This window comes from Saimiri boliviensis, chromosome 1 (assembly GCF_048565385.1).
Source record: "Saimiri boliviensis isolate mSaiBol1 chromosome 1, mSaiBol1.pri, whole genome shotgun sequence".
Classification (NCBI taxonomy): Eukaryota; Metazoa; Chordata; class Mammalia; order Primates; family Cebidae; genus Saimiri; species Saimiri boliviensis.
Genome location: NC_133449.1, coordinates 200,352,042 through 200,369,390, shown reverse-complemented (window position 1 = coordinate 200,369,390; position 17,349 = coordinate 200,352,042). Strand labels below are relative to the sequence as shown.

At 36.7% G+C, this 17,349-nt stretch overlaps 1 protein-coding gene across 1 annotated transcript in view; it reads left to right on the top strand.

Moving 5' to 3' along the window:
* MAN2A1 (mannosidase alpha class 2A member 1) overlaps positions 1-16,077 on the top strand; it is a 174,776-nt gene extending 158,699 nt beyond the window's left edge. Inside the window, exons 20-22 of the mRNA XM_003920707.4 lie at positions 2,434-2,628; positions 11,224-11,334; positions 13,297-16,077. Coding sequence (XP_003920756.1) covers positions 2,434-2,628; positions 11,224-11,334; positions 13,297-13,449 — 459 coding nt within the window. The 3' untranslated portion in view covers positions 13,450-16,077. The remainder of the gene's footprint in view (positions 1-2,433; positions 2,629-11,223; positions 11,335-13,296) is intronic.
* Positions 16,078-17,349: the final 1,272 nt, after the last annotated feature.

Below are 17,349 nucleotides of genomic sequence, written 5' to 3'. Positions count from 1 at the left end.
TCATTTATAACTTAAACACATAAAATTTCCCGTAGAAAATGTATTTTTAAAACTTTGAGTTTATCATATGACTTACAGTGAAAAGATTACCTTTGTAGAGATTAATATAATTGTTGATGGTTCAACAGTTGATATCATTGAGCCTCTTGTTGCTGTAAATATGATAAGAAAGTACATGAATGGTGGAACCCTGGGTGAGACTTCGCCACTCCAGCCTGGCCAGCCTCCAGCAGTGTTATTTGTTCATGATGCTCTTAGGGTAGTGAACCACAACTCTTCTATAAACTTTTTTATCTTGCTAAGAACAATAAACTACAGTTTTTAAATTCTTGAAGTCCTTAACATCCATGACATTGTTTCCTTTTAGAAGACTCCCATCAAAATGTCTTTGAAACTGAATCTTGTTTTTTAATGCAAAGGTAGTGAAAAGGTACAGCTCATCTTTTGAATCTAAAGGGAGCTCTGTTTTCTCTGTAAGGTTGGATGTCTGGGGTGGCAGTTCCCAGCACAGGATCACGGAGCAGTGTGAGGCTGACTCCATGAGATTCACCGAGGGAGGCTTTTCAGCTTTGTATTTTCAGGACCCCACCTCCCAAGACGTTGTAGATTTGGGATATGACCCAAGAATCTAGTCTATTAAAGGTGTCCCAAGTCATTCTGTTGTGTGGTTAATTTTGGGGAAATACCAATGGTTAGGAAGAACTAATCTGGTTTGGAGGATTGTTATATATCCACATTATTGCTTCTGAAGTATAGAAGATCAATCAGGAAATGTTCTGGCTACTCACTGGAGTGGCAAGGAATTGCTCCAAGAGTGTAGAACGAAGCCAGAGCTTTCTTTGAATGTTTCTTGACCTAGAGTGGACTTAACACTTCCCAAATTTGATGAAGGAGGTGTTTTCTTTTCTATTTGAATCTTTTTATGTTTCATTATTCATGAGTGATTTTGTTATCAATCCTGACCTAGATTATGAAATCCTTTGATCTTGGAGTACCTTTAAAATATCTTGTTGAAATTGTTCCCACTTTATTCGTGTTATTCTACAAGCTGCATTATGTTTCAGTATTGTTGGGGAATATTATTTTATATGCTTTATTTAATCTTTCTTTTAAAAAATGTAGAATAGATACATTTTTTTTTAACAATTCTTTCAGACCTGATTTTTTGTCAGTGTCTTAATATTGCAATGTCCCTCTGCTGTCTTAAAATTTTTTTTTTTCTCTCTCCATGGTCTGAATTGTAATGACATCTAATGTTAGCTGCTGGCACGATGGTAGTCACTTTTTGCTAGCACCCTTCTGTGCAATGCTAATCTGACATTCTGAATTTTAATCTCTATATCTCTATAAATCCTGTCTTTTCACACGGATAAGTAGCCAAGCCTTTTATTTGAGCTTTATATTACAAAAAAGATGCAAAATCAGAAGACACCAATGCAGTAGTCATTTTAAAAAATAATATGCAAAATTAAATTTGGTTCAGATGTAACTGATGATCAAAGGACCTTTCTGCACAAATTATTTTCTCGGTTATTTGTGTCTGTTTTTACTCCTTAGGCATTATTGATTAAGATTCATTTCAGTCATTGATTTAATTAATTTTGTGTATCATTTAGCATATGTAATCTGCCAACATTAGTCAATTATTTAATGTTTGAATATTCAGAAATGTTGCCTTTAACCATATACTACAGCAAAGACTAAAGCATTTTAAATTATATGGAATAATCATATACTATGTAAGTGTGTGATAACTATTCAGTAACATTTAACACTTCTAGTTTTGGAATAGAATAGTGAAATAATTGGCAATGATTTACCATATGGAAAGAAAACAGATGATCTAGGTGTGTCACCTATGTTATTTATATTTAAAAACTGGGTTTATTTTGATAGTTTTATTTTTTTTTAATTCTATCATTGGGTAACATTTAGTTCCTATCATTTGTTAACATGGATGGACTATAGCTTTGAATCAGTACTTGCCATTGTGGTCTTGTTAAGGTGTATAAATGAAACCACAAGAATGTGATGGATGAAACCTGAGCAGGGACATAATATTTGATGATGCACTACAAATAATCTATGTACAGCCCAATCCTTGTACTTCTGAGAGTTTTCTGATAGGTTGAGAATTTTCATAAGAAGGTATGCCTTGTCCTAAAATGTTTGTAGGAAATTTTTTGGTATTTTTAGTATTAAATGAATGAAAGATACATTTTAAGCATATGAATTAGATATACACTGTTTATTTTCTTGTATTGCTTACAACTAAACTTGGTAGTTTATGGAGTATTTTCTAAGACTTACTTATAAAATATAATAAAACCAAAGTATTAATATATTTTTATATTTAAACCCTCTTGGATAATTCTGTTAATGTAATGAGAACTGGAAATATAGACCTTAAACATTTTTGTTTTTTCTTGATAGGAAGAAGAAAAGAATTCGGTCAGTTATCCTTCTCTCCTTAGCCACATAACTTCTTCTCTCATGAACCATCCAGTCTTTCCAATGGCAAATAAGTTCTCCTCACCTAACCTTGAGCTGCAAGGTGAATTCTCTCCATTACAGTCATCTTTGCCTTGTGACATTCATCTGGTTAATCTGAGAACCCTACAGTCAAAGGTATGTCTCAAAATATGCCTATAAAAAATTGCTGTTTGTTATGTACTTGTTTTAAGGGAGTAAAGAAATGAAAAAAATACTGTATGCTTTACCATGCTTTGAAGAATTATTAAGAGGGCTTCACCATTGGCCAAAAGCTTTTTCATTTGACTATTGCTCTATATTTTAGAGCATATCCTGATACTGATTTACTTGATTCTTAGAAAAGTTCTGTATGGTGAGCAGGTCAGGAAATATCAACATAGTAGGTAGGAGATCTGGGCCTTAAGTTTAGCACTACTGACTTTTCTTATTCATTTGTCCTTGTTAGACTGTATCTCTCAGAAGTTAGAGAAATAGTACTTAGTTATTTCTGTATCAGAAGCTTTGTATTTTCATATCTTTTTCTTGAGAATCACTGCAACTCAGTTTCCTGTTAGAAAACCAATAGAAGAAATATATATATATATATATATATATATATATATATATATATATATATATTTTTTTTTTTTTTGTAGTCTACCTTTTCTCCCTGAGGTGTCATGTCATTAATAAATGAGCTAAAAGAAAAGTAAAGAATAGAATGGAGGGCACCAAAGACCCTGGGCTTCAGGTTATCACCTCCTGACATAGATGGTAGAGGACATCAGTGACCCAAAGAACCCAGAGGCTAATGGGGAGGATGGGCGGTCACCATCCCTTAGCCTCACTTCTGGGTGGCTCTTCCACTGTAGTTGTTTTAAATGTGATTGTTTTCTGGAAGCAGCTGGAGCTAACTAGAGTCAGTGGGTATAGGGTTTTACCTTCTGTAAGTGAAGCCTGGAAATTGTTTTTCGTGTCACCTTTTTTACCTTTTTTTAGTGGTAACTGACTTCTTTACATCCTTCCTACTTTTGACTATTTTCTTGTAAAATGAATCTAATCACTTTTCAGATTAAAAAAAAACTCATTGCTTATTGAATTGGTGCAGACCCTGAGCATTTAGGCCCTCTGTAGTCTGGCCTGTGTTCACTGCAGCCACCTGGCTTCCCATTGCACTTCGTGCCTTTGGATAGGTGGGCCACCCTCCCTACCTGTCTCCTGAGTGACTGCTGACTCAGCTACCATTTATAACATGAGGCTGATGTCACAAATTCCTATGTCAGGTCTTTTGCTAAAAACTGATGAAATCCTATTATGAAAGCCATTTGAAAACAGAAGCGCTTTGTAAACATACATTGTTATCTTAATGACACTTACTCCAACCTGGGTGCAGATTGGGGTTTTAGCAGGGGGAATAGAGAGCAACTTAACAACATAAAGATTTGACCAAGAAGAATAAAAACTGAAATGTTAATTCCTATTGATAACTACCATGCTGGCACATCATCAGAACTAAATACTTGGCAGTTTTGCATTGTCTTATCTATTGGTGCCAGTTTCTGTGTTAGCCTTGGACTCTTAGCAGTACATATTTATAACAATCGTTTAAAAGCCCACTAGTAATCCAAGAGGACAGATTGGTCCATCCACAACCACTTCTTTAAAGAATTGCCCTAACCTGTTAACAGAAAGATAATCATTGAAGGGAACTGTTGAGGGTATTGATTCAAAGAAAGCTATACTTACAAAGTGCCTAGTGTAATTCCATGCTTACACTAAAAGAAAGACCAAAATGACTCAATGAATAAGTACGGAAGCCAGATCTAAGCGTTTTGTATTGGATTCCTGTTTTTATGTGCTAGAAGCTTCCACTGTGCAATAATGGGCTGTTCACTTGGTGATTGCAACTCATTTTTTCCCTTTGAAATAATGTCAAAATAGACAAAGGTTCCAAGCAAGACCTCAAGTCTGCATTGGCCTGTATTTAAGTAAGCATTTTCCTAACCACCACAGTATTTCATGAGAAATGTGTCTGAAGATCACCTTAGCATGATAAGGACATGTGTCTTCCTGCCTGACCAATTCCTTCAGCACCATGATAGAGAACGCCCTTGCTTGGCCCTCCCCTGGGCTGCTGTCTAAAGGTTTCTCAATTCTAAACCTCCGTTGGTTTTCTTGACTTTTGGGATAAGAGGTTATAGATTCAAGGAACAGTGAGGGACGCAAGTTGCAGGCTGCAGGTATGATAACCCACTGAGGTGGTTCCCCAGTTCCAACTACTGGCCCTCAGATTCACTGTCCAGATCACATGGGAGATTTTAAACATAGAGACGTTTACAGATTTCCAGATCTCTTGAGATTCTGATTCTATAGGGCTGAGGAGGAGAGCCTAGAAATTAGTAATTTTTAAAAATTCTTCTGATGAAATTGTTGAGTTATCTCCATATCCTAAATTAGGAAAGTAAGATTTAGAACTAAGTTAAATGATAAAAATAAAATTACCCAGCAGTAAATGGCAGAATCAGACCTCCGGCCAGGCCTTCCAAATCTCAAGTGCTGTGTGAGGCCTCAGAGGGTAGTGTTTGACATTTTTAGAATTACTAATTTTTTTTCTAAAAGTCCAAGTTTTCAGGGATTGCTCTATATTAGTAGACGAGTTTATGTTTTTATATAGACATAGCTTGCTTTTAGACGGACATGTGTCGCTTTTCTGCTTTATGTCAATTTTTGGAAAATGATTATATGCTGTACATTTGTAATCAGATGAAGAGGGCAACAAACATCTCTTGAAGCCCTGCCTCACAGCATGCTGTGTGGGCTTGCCCATTCCAGCCACTATTACAAGCTTACCAGTTAGCTTTCCTATTCTGCTGGCCTTTCAACTCTTTTCCTTGATCACCCCCTTTTCCTATGCTATGAAGAGTTTGAGATACTACAAAGATGCTTCTGTAAAGGTTTGAAACTGAGACAACAGGAACACCACTCATACACTAAATGCAAAAGCCTTGTCATCAGGAAAGGGCCATTATTTAAGAAAAAGGGAGATTGGGAAGAGAAGATGCTGGAAGGATCTCTTGGGAGGACAAATCATGAGTCAGGTTTCTGAAGCTGGAGGTGCAGGTTCAGCCTGGAATGGAGCGACAGAGAGGAAGCCAGTTAAGCTCAGCTTCATGGAGCCATTCTACTTGGAATCACTTTAGAAAAGTGATACGTAGTTCAGCTCTTTTTTTTTTTTTTTTTTTTTTTTTTTTTTAGATTATTCCATGGCTTTTATATTTACACATATTTATTTATGTGTGTGTGTGTGTGTATAAAAACATGTTTAACTCTTTATTCTCTGTGTAATTGATTTGTGTTTGTTTCTTGCAAATAGCCATCTTTCAATATCAGCACCACTTACTGAATAAGATTTTCTCCTCCACTTGTGCATTCTGCCTCTTCTTTTCTTATAAAAAGCAGTTTGAGGATTTTACTTTATTTGTCTTTCTTATAAGAATTGATTGGTGCTTTATTGATCTCCCTGGCTTCTGGAAAGGTGAAAATTATGAAAAAAAAAAAAAAAAAATCCTCTGTTGTACGTATTTGAGAACAACCATTTGCCTTCCTTTTCTTTCTATCATTTTATCTTGTTGATCAAAACAGGATTGCTATTATTGGACATTTTAATGAGCACTCTAAAAAATGAATTTCTACTGGTTATTTCCCATCTTAGCAGTTATAATGAAGCATGCAATTTTCTAACCTTTCCAGCTGCCAGAATGCACTAGAGATGAGTGTTAGGTATTTTCAAGGAATCTGAGTGGGATGGAGAAATATTCCTACTAGATATGTAGTCATGCCTTAATCTATATGCACCTTACTAACCCTGTGAGGAGGGTGGGATCGCATGAGTCCTGAACAATTTGGCCAAAGTTATGGCTTTTCTTTAGCCATAAGTTTACTTCCAAAAGTTCACTGTTTCTTTTGGTGCGAGAGAAGAATGACATAACTCACATCTTAGTATCTTCGGTAGAGGACTATTCGCCTACATTTTTCCTTAGAAGAGACTGTCGTGTGTATAATTTTCAGAATGGCCTTAAATCCTATTTGAAGTGGGGTGAATGGATAGATGGGTAGGTGGTAGATGGAAGGAAATTACAATTTCCAAACCTTGCTTTCTGAATTGATATATTTTTTGATAAGTTATAGATTTATCTCTGCTGGAACCATCAATCAATACTCCCCCTTTACAGCAATAAATTGGTGGGGTTATCTCCTTTAGTTTACAGTATTTTGTTATTTTACATCAAAAATAATCCTTATCTTTTCTCTCCTGGCTAGGTATCTATGAGCACCAATTCATAGCTAGTGCAAAGGCAGGAGAAGGAAGCTGATAAAAGCTTAGACTTTGGAAACAGATGTCCTGGGTGTTAGTGTGTCTCCTTCGCTTTCTAATCATGTGACTTAGAGCAAGTCACTTAACTCTCTGAGTCCCGTGCTCCTCCTTAGTAACGTGGAGATGGTAATAGTACTCACTATAGAGATGGTCTGAACATTGGAAATAATTTCAGTCTTAGTAAAGCGCTTAGAACAGTGTGTGGTACATAGTAACCCCTATGAGTGCTTGACAAGTAAAAGTTCTCACCTATGATAGTTCAGTTATGAGCAATGGTGATTTCACTAATAAGGAGGTAAAAATATTGTCACTTCTTTAAATTAGATGTTGACATTTATTGCCAGAGTAAATCTTGATGTCACTTTGACTTATATTCCTGATATTTTAGGTTGGTGCAAAAGTAATTGCAGTTTTTGCCATTAAAAGTAATGACAAAGCTAGATTTACTTTTGCACCAACTTAATACTTTGTTAGTAATTCCTCAGATATTTAAAAATATCATATCTAAAATTGTCTATTTGCCAGGCATTGTGCCAAGTGCTTTACATGAACTTTATTTAAAGCTCTCACAACAACACTAAGAAGGTAGGCAGTATTTTTATCCTGTCTTACAGAAGAGGAAACTAACTGACCTAGTGATATGATAGGTAACTGTCTAAGGCACACAGCCAGTAAATGGTGCTGGGAGCACATGCAGGTGTGTCTGAGTCCAGATGGCTTCTCAGATTCTTCACTGTCCTGTATGGAAATAAGAAGGGAGAAGGAGCGCTGAAAAGTGTTAGGGAATACACTGAATTTTTCTTGTGTCCTCAGTAATAACAGGACACCTATAGAAGGATATACCAACCGTTGGAGGGAGAAGACTAAGGGCTAATGCAGGATCACTGCATTAGCAGTCATTGCTATTTGAGTATAAAAGATAATGCTTTGTGATAGAGATTTTCCTGTGTATTTACATATGTTAATACAAACTCATACACCACCTCAACTATTTCAAAGGCTGTTGTGAGACAAAATGAGTTAATCAATGAAAACCATTCTGCACAGAGGATGGCACACAGCAAGGGCTCAACAGGTATTAGCAATGACTGATACTGACACTGCAGTTGACTCTCCGTCCTAAGAGATACTCTTCTAGCTTGCTGAATTTATAGAGGTTTACTCGAAGTCACATAAATGGTTCATGGTAGAAAAATCTTTGGTCTGATTCAGCTTTCTCTAAGGACAGCTTTATCTGATGGCTTCATTCTGCAAACCAAATCATCTTTCCCCATACTCCACCAAGTTGCTGGAAAAGCCTCAGAGGCCCAGCTTAGTCTATGAGCTGAATGTTGGTTTTATCCCCTGAAATAAATTTGCAACAGGTTTTCCCTGTGAAACTTTTGAAAACCCCAGCCTCACTTCAAATCCAGCCTTGAAAGTGATCTAATCTGTTTACAAAGATAGTTACCTACCACAGTGCTTGGCACAATTTCAAAAATTGTAAATTTTCTTCCCCACATCCTCCCCTTGTATGGAGTACAGATATTACAATGCATTAATGAATATAAAAGCAATTCTTTCAAAATCTGTTTACTGTCCTAGAGCAGACAGTTTGACGGCTTGAAGGTATCTGTTTTCCTGCATGCATATTCAAGTTAAATTCACAGTTTCCCTACTTTGAAAAACAGTTTTCTTGGAAATAAAATGTCTAGACAGACTTTGAAACTGAAAAACTGCTGCTTTGCCTCAGGTATTTTTGCTTGAAAACTGATACTTTCATGAATATTTGATTTTTTTAAAACTTGGACAAGATGATTGCTATTTTCAGTTTGTTCTTACAAAAGTGATGTAATTTTAGTTTTGAGAGAAAGTATAACTTTTTCTATCAGTGAAAGTTAATTTTTATGACTTTTATCTCTATTTTTGTATTGTCGGTTTAAATCTCTTGTAGAATTCAAATGTAGAATTCCAAAGGTGTTTCCCTTCCCACTTTTTTTGTCCCCTTCTGTTGCTATAAAGGCCTTAGGAATTTGTTATTGCAAGAGCAAATGTGTTGCAGAAATTTTAGCAATGCATGCTATCAAGTAGTGTGTAAGGATGAATCAATGAGTTCAAATGGCCAGATGCTTTTAATAGTGATATGTGCTTTTAAAATAGTTTAATTAAGAGGTTGTCTAATCTGTGAACCTGAATGCAGACTTCATTATGATTTTGATGTGTGACTGTAAACATATAATTTGGGAGTTCTCTGATTCTTTAGCTACAAAGTTGTAATGTCAATAAAGGAAATTTATGAATAAGAAGTTAAGTAAGAGTATTGTTTAATTTGTAATTATTACAAAAATGATCACCAATATTTATTTGACGGATTACACTATTGGAAATAATAATGGCGACTATACAAAGGGCTTCCTGTATGCCAGGCACTTGGCCGTGTCTTTGTTAAGTTATTTCATTTCATTTCATCTTGATTTTTAGGAAAATCTGGTTTTGCTGAAATCCGCAGCTAGTTAATTGTAGAGCAAAGATCCAGATCAGCTGTCTGACTCCCCACTCAGGCTCTGAACCACTCTTACTCCGCAGCCCCTGCACTAGTGCATTCTGCTGTACAAGGCTATGTGAGGCTATTTACATGGTATTTTCAACAGATTAATCCACACAATGACTTCATGAAAAAAATAATAGAAACATTACCTCCATTTTACAGGGAAGAATATGTATATTAAGGAAGAAGAAATTATCCCAAGGTTTCACAGTTGGCACATGATAGAGTCCTCTTTGTTATTCTTTTGGAGATCTAATAATACCATAAATGAAGGATTTTCCTATGTGTTACTTTTATACTACATGGGGAGGGTGTTTTAAATGTATTGAAATTCATTAGAAATTTTTATCATATGATTTAAAATTGCTGTATCATATGGTCTTGTGATGACTCAGAATTCCTTAAATGACTTTTCTCTTTCTTCAAACAAAATCTTAGCAGTACCCCTACAAAGTACCAGTGTGAAACATCATAACATAGGTTATTCTAGCCAAGAGTGAGGTGAGGACAGCTTTAAACTGTTCAGGCTCATTAAAATCAAATCAGTGGCGGAGATGCTGGCAGCTATTCAGGAAAGATGTCTCTTTAGTACATTAAAAAATCTTATCCCCTAGTGAGAATGATCAAGAGTTTGGGCATATTCCTGTCTGTAGCCAGAGAACAGAGGAAAGAATCAGTTTTATCACAGTGTCAGTGCTGAGCAACACATGACTCTTTTTTTAAAAAAACTGTTTGTTTCTTAATTTTTCCAGGGATTTTTAATTCATTTTTCTTATTGTCATATACACCTTCCAACTTTAGGAAACATATATTTTATTAAGATAATTATAATTTAAAATTCAGAGACTTGAACCATTCATGACATTGATGCTTAAATGGATGTGAGAAATTTTATTGCAAGAAAATGTATACTGACCCCTATAGCTGATTTGTCATGTTTAGTGTTTTTGTTTTTACCTGCCCTTCAACAATAGCTTCTGCAGTATCAACCTAAATGATATGTCAAGCTAGTAAATGTGAGCTGGCTTAGCAAGTGAAAGCATAGCTAAATTTAAATATTAAATAGCTCTAATATAAAATTATGAATCAATATATTAATGAGTAAGAATATTAATGCAATTAGCAAAATTTAGTGTTGAATAAAGAAGTGTATGTGACTTTTAACTTAGATGGTATGTCATTCAATGACCAGATAAGGACTAAGTTTAGGTGCAGTTTATTCAGCTGATGTGTGCATTAGAAAAATAAGATGAAAACAAAATGCTTTATTCAAAGAAACTTTGATAAAACAATATACAGGTATTGATCGACTTACGACCTGTGCAACTTAGTACCATTCGACTTTATGACCACAATCGCTAGCCACGACTGCTCCGCATCTGGCAGCGCAAATGGTGCCCAGCTGGGCGTACGACAGTGCGGGCCAGCTTCTGGCAGCACTACCATCTCCACGTGCACCATTTCAGCTGTACATATAGCCTACTCTACTTACGACCAAATTGTGTTACGACCGTTCCACAGTCCTGACCGTGGTCGTAAGTCGGGCACTAGCTGTATAATGTATGGACATAAGGAAACCTAAGTTTTCAGGGATTATACGGGAAACCAAGGCATGAGGTTACCCAACAAGTAACCTTAGAACATAATCTCACCTGGCTCAGTACAGGTAGGAGAGCATGATAGCAAGTGAATGGGCAGTGAGCATGGGCCTGAGGAGAAATGTATTTGCCTCAGTTTCTTGCTAAATAAACATGCTTTTGGATGCCGACATCAAGAGAGTGGTGCGTGAAGTACTGTAAATATTTGCTTTATTGTCTGCATGGTGTGACTGCATTCTGCTCATTTGCAGGTGGGCAGTGGGCATTCCGATGAGGCAGCCTTAATCCTCCACAGAAAAGGATTTGATTGTCGGTTCTCTAGCAAAGGCACAGGGCTGCTTTGTTCTACTACTCAGGGAAAGGTAAGTTGAAAAGGTTATTTTTGCTTACTGAATGTGCTTTGAAATCATCTTTTTGCAAAGGTCTTGACAATAAGATCATGTCTCATTGCCTCTTTACTGTCTCATTCTCCTCAGTCTGCATATTAGTTTGAACTCCCCATCTTAAAAATGCACTGTCTCAAAACTTCAGTCTCCTTTCCTTGTCATCATCAAAAGGCATAGCTGGAATTTATGCACATTTGAAGGCAATGTTCTTGTCATTTCCTAGGCCTTCTGTTTCCAACCTACAAAGCGTCTTCTTCCCAGACCCCTAGTTTTCTCCTCCCCTGAACCACACGTCATCTAGTTCAGCATTACAGAGGCCAAGGCAAGTGTGTAATAACTGAAGCTTATAGAGGTAGCCATAAAGAAGCAACTGGGAACATTGAGACTATAGGCTAGTGGGATAATCCATCCACAGCCCAAGAGACAGCTGTACATAGCGCCAATCAGTTGTTTTCCCTTGAGAAATAAATGTAGGTCTTGGTCTTCTGATTAATGCAGATTTGCATATGAGTCAACACTGTGCAGGCCAAACAGATCCTCAGTCTGAGCACAGCTTGCTGGCTGCCTATTTTTGATTTCTCTTCAAGTTGGTCTTTCTGGCAGTTCCATCAAGCCTGTCCTTGGAAGGAAACAAACCTCCAATCGCCTGCCTCTGTCACTGAGTGGGCCATGACTCAGAGAAGGCAGCTGGGCTGATTTAGGTACAGGCAGGTCTGCCTCACCAGGCAGCTCAGCTAACCCAGCTTTCCTCCTGAACCTCATAAATAATGCTGTAGACCAGACTCAAGTGATTCAGTTCCAGCCCTACACATTTGCATGTATTTAGGGTCCGAAAAGAAAAGAAAAATGTGCTAGGAGCCCTGAACTTACTTACTTAGATTAGCTTCTGCAATCTTTTACCCTACCCTGCTTGGAACTGATGCTAAGAGAGTACCAATATTATTATTACTTTTTTTTTTTTTTTGAGACGAGTTTCGCCCTTGTTACCCAGGCTGGAGTGCAATGGCGCGATCTCGGCTCACCGCAACCTTCGCCTCCTGGGTTCAGGCAATTCTCCTGCCTCGGCCTCCTGAGTAGCTGGGATTACAGGCACGTGCCACCATGCCCAGCTAATTTTTTGCACTTTTTAGTAGAGACGGGGTTTCACCATGTTGACCAGGATGGTCTCGATCTCTCGACCTCGTGATCCACCCGCCTCGGCCTCCCAAAGTGCTGGGATTACAGGCTTGAGCCACCGCGCCCGGCCTATTATTACTTTTTAATTATACTATATTTGCACTCTATTGTATTGCTGATGATCTAAGTATATACTTGGTTCTGAACATTCTGACATTAAGGAGTCATAAGGGGATTATACGATCCAGAGAGACATGTAACATGACAGTGGTAAGGGACATACTTTCCAAATGACCTGCCCATCTCTATAGACTGGGACTCAAATGACATAATGAACCTTCCCTGCAGTGAACCTGTGTGCTCTCATCTCTGTTGGAACAGGAAAAAGTAGATGAGGCCACCATTGTCAGGGATAAGTATTGACTAAAAGAGAATAAGGATGTTTTTAAAGCTTCTTGGCCATTGAATGTCCTTTCTTTTATTGAAAAAGCCCCTGTGCGTGATAAAATCCTAAAGCAATACAAAAAGGAATGTGGAATATGTTGCTCATGACCATTACTGGTTTTCTGTTTCCTTTCAAGGATAGTCTCTATGTCCAAGTGGGTATATATGTATATTTAATTCACCATTTTTTCCTTAAAAGAGAACTTATGTATATATATTTAATAACTTATATATGTATATTTAATCCACCCTTTTTTCCTCAAAAGAGTTCAACATATTGTTTTATTCCTTCTCATTCCAATTTTCACTGAATATATAGTTTTGCCACTAATCTTCAAAGTTGATCTAAATATGCAAATTTTATCATTTACTTTTCAGATGTTGGTACAGAAACTTTTTAACAAGTTTATTGTCGAGAGTCTCACACCTTCGTCATTATCCTTGATGCATTCACCTCCTGGGGCTCAAAATATAAGTGAGATCAACTTGAGTCCAATGGAAATTAGCACATTCCAAATCCGGCTGAGGTGAACCTGACTTTCACATTTGGATTAGGAATCATTGGCTTTTATATCTTTCTTGGTTTGACGTGCAATAAAGAAGCACATTATTTTAGCTTCTGGCTACTGTGAGAACATGAATTCTGTGATTCTGTGATTTTTTTTTTTTACCACTACAGTAAGAAAAAAAAAAAAAAAGCCATGCTATCAACCAAGTTTTTTTTCCATTTTTTAAAATTTCCTCCCATGAACTACCACCATCAGTATGAATTGATGCAACAAATGAAGAAATATTTAAAGACAACCTCTCAACAGATTGTATCTCAGGTTAAATGCTAATTAATTATGTCTGTGTTGGGGGTTGTGAAGAGATTCTACAAGTATTTGTGTGCTGATCCTTCATTAGTTCTACAAAAGCACCTATTTGGCTGAAATGGAATAAAATGTTTGTGGGTAATAGCTAATGGCCAAAATGGTTGCAGTCATTCATACTAGTTAGAAAAATTACATGTTGAAATAAGTGGAAAAGTGCAATCCATCCACCCTTATGATTAACATAGTTGATTTTTATACCTTTTTCTGGTGTACCTCTTGACCTTTTCCTTCCTTTCCTACCCTTTGTAAGTATTTCCAGAAATACCTGATTTTGAATCATTCAACAGTAGAAAAAGAGGCATATTTTCATTACTTGACAATGTGGGATGGGTGCAATTTATTCCATCTTCACTAAAATAGAAGCAATTCCATAGGTACCATAAATCTATTTTAGGTACCACAAGGTGTCTTTTTACACAGCTCATTTGAATACAGGTGTTCCAAGATGGGGTTTCTATTTTAAAATTACCATATCAAAATAAATGTGCCTTATTTTTTTATAAGTCTTATTAAATCAGTGTCCATATTACTGTTTGGGGAAGAGGGAATGTTGTGGGATTGGGGAGAGGGTGGGTACTTTCTATGACACATAAATTGTGTAATTTTTGCCTGACAATGCTGGCCACATTCTGATCTGTTTCATTAAATTTGTGGTGATGTTACTCTAAACATTTTGACTATTTGAATGTACTGAGATGTCAGAAAACAAAACAAGGAAGGAAAATATTGTTAATTAAAATATGCTGCTGCCAAGGAAACTGCAACTTGAAGCAAGGATTTTGTAACATGCGAAATCCAGCTACTGTTTGCATTTTCAGTAGTTAACTATATTAAAGAGAGAATGCTTTAAAATTGACCCCCTTTTGAAACCCACTTTTATGTAGTTCATCATGGTTTATCTTACTAAGGAATATATTTGTTCATTCAATTCTCATTCAGTTCTCAACTTGTATGTGTTAACCTTAAAGTAAAGTTCTGAGCCCATGTGCCATCACAATACATTTAATAAAATTTATTTGAAATTATTGTTTCCTTAACATTAAAATAATAGCAACATTTAGAATATTCAATTTTAGCATAGAAAGGAGTCTTTGAGTATGTACAGTTTTGAAAATTCTCTTTGAGTTAATAGATTTCATATTATATGGCTTTCAACCTCCACTTACCTCTTGTCATTCCAGCATATTTATAGAGAAATTAAAACTAAATTTATCTTTCACCATATAGTTTATCATTTTGATTTTCACTCATGATACAGCTCCTAAGATTATTGTTATGTTAAAGTCATAAACTCCTCTGCCTTTAATAATTAAGGAACTAATACCAGTGTTGATAAAGATATTACAAGGGGTAATTTCATGCAATAAACATGTACTGTAAGTTTTCTTCCACACTTTTGGGGAATAAACAACTAAAAAAAGAAAAAGACTTCCTTTTTGTGGACATCTACAGATGTTAGAGTTGCCAGAAGCAAATCCCAGGAATGAGATCAGTATTTTCATTGCATCTTAAATGTAAAACCTTCCTGTGGGAGTTCTGTGTGTTCTGTGGTTAAGTGGGTGTGCCTAATCATTGTGGAAATTCTGATCAGATGAAATTTAAAAAAAAATCTTGATGCAATAACAGTGGTCTTGCCACTTCTGGTTGTTTAAGATGGATCTGTCCCATGTCAGTCTGGGGTTTTATTCAGTGTGTGTTGCTACCAGCAGTTCACAGGTAAAGCAGAAATTCTCTTTAACCAGCAAGTTTCTGCTTTTTGAGGTTACTTTTAGAATAAATCATCAGGGAAATGAAGAGAGGATGCTTTTGCTTTGGGTTGTGGTCAAAAACTGATAAATAATTTAATGTGTCTGGCATACACTAAAAACCATACACTTCATTTGTGATCTCAGTGGCATATTTATTAGGTTTCATTACATTTATTATTTCAGATGTTCAACTGACCGAATAGTCAGTGCTTTTATTTATTTTTTATTTTTTTGGAAATTTTGAGTTTATGACTGCAGTGTTCAAGAACTTAGCATCCTTGTTTTCTACAAATACTGATTAAAATAAAATGCTGTAAAACGTGTTGTAAAACATTATCATTATCTTCTCATGCCTTTGTTGTACTTGTGCCGAAATGTTTTTATGTTTCTTTGTCTGGAAGAAAATGTTTGCTTTTATTTCGACCATTTTGTTCACCTTGGAATCAACAGGTTTTGATATTTTCTCTTGGAAGATTTTATATCTTTTTGGGAATATGTAATATAAGATCGCTAATAAAAGATAATCTTATCATGTGCATGGTCCTCTAGAGTAGTTCTTGATCGTATTTTGTCAACATGTATTAAGACATAATGAAGGGTTAGGGGAGTGCTGAGGGCCTGCTCTTTGTTCCTTCATGATGCATTGCTGTTTCTTCAGTTAGAAAATGTAGTTGTAGAGAGAAGGTTGTAGATGGGTGGTGATGAGTGTTACATCTGGGTTTGGAGGCACCTTTCAGTGAAGTCTAGGGACCTTCCTAGCACCTATGCCCACGGGCCCTCTGAGCCCATTAGGAGGTAGGTAGATTGTGGTCAGATTCCATGTATGAGCAGGACAAAGTTGTGAAGGGGAGCAAGCTCAGACATGAGGCTAAGAAGGTTCATGTGAGTTGGTCTAGAAGGGAGGGGGTTGAAAAAGTCGGAACTGGAGGCACCCTCCAGCCTGCTGACCCAGACTACTACACAGCTTCGGTGGCTTGAAGGGAGTCCCCTCAAAGCTGGGAGGTGGGCACAGGTGGAGAATAAATATTCTGGGAGGTACACATGGGTTAGCCAGGTAAACAGTGCATGTTAACTAGGAAATCTGTACTTGGTTTGAATAACTTATGCAGTAAAGAAATGAATCCACTTAAGACTAATCCACTTAAGGCTAACTCGTATCTGTAATCCCAGCACTTTGGGAGGCCAAGGTGGGCAGATCACTTGAGGTCAGGAGCTTGAGACCAGCCTGGCCAACATAGTGAAACCCTGTTCCTACTAAACATAAAAAAATTAGCCAGGCATGGTGGCGGGCACCTGTAATCCCAGCTACTTGGGAGGCTGAGGCTGGAGAATTGCTTGAACCCAGGATGTGGAGGTTGCAGTCTGCTGAGACTGTGCCATGGCACTTCAGCCTGGGCAATAAGAGTGAAAAAAAGAAAAATTAATCCAGTTACATACACACAAGAGCGTAACAATCTATAGACATTAATGAAAATAGATTTCATTGAGAAATAATAAGACTTAAGTCTTTGGCTCCATAAAATTAGATCATTAAGATGTTAAAATAATTTGAATATTAAAATTGGTAAAGAAAAATTTTAGGTGGGCACATGTTTACAATGCCTTTTACAAACCTTCAAATCAGACTAACAAAGGACAGTTATGATGTTGAAAAGTTGGATCATAAGGGAGTAGAAAGAATTACCAAGTACCCTGTTACTACCATGTATCAAAGCAGAAAACAAACATCTTAAGAGAGGTTGTAAAGGGCAAGACTTCTCCAGTACACAGTAGATGAAGCAAAAGGGAAAAAAGGAAATTGTAACTAC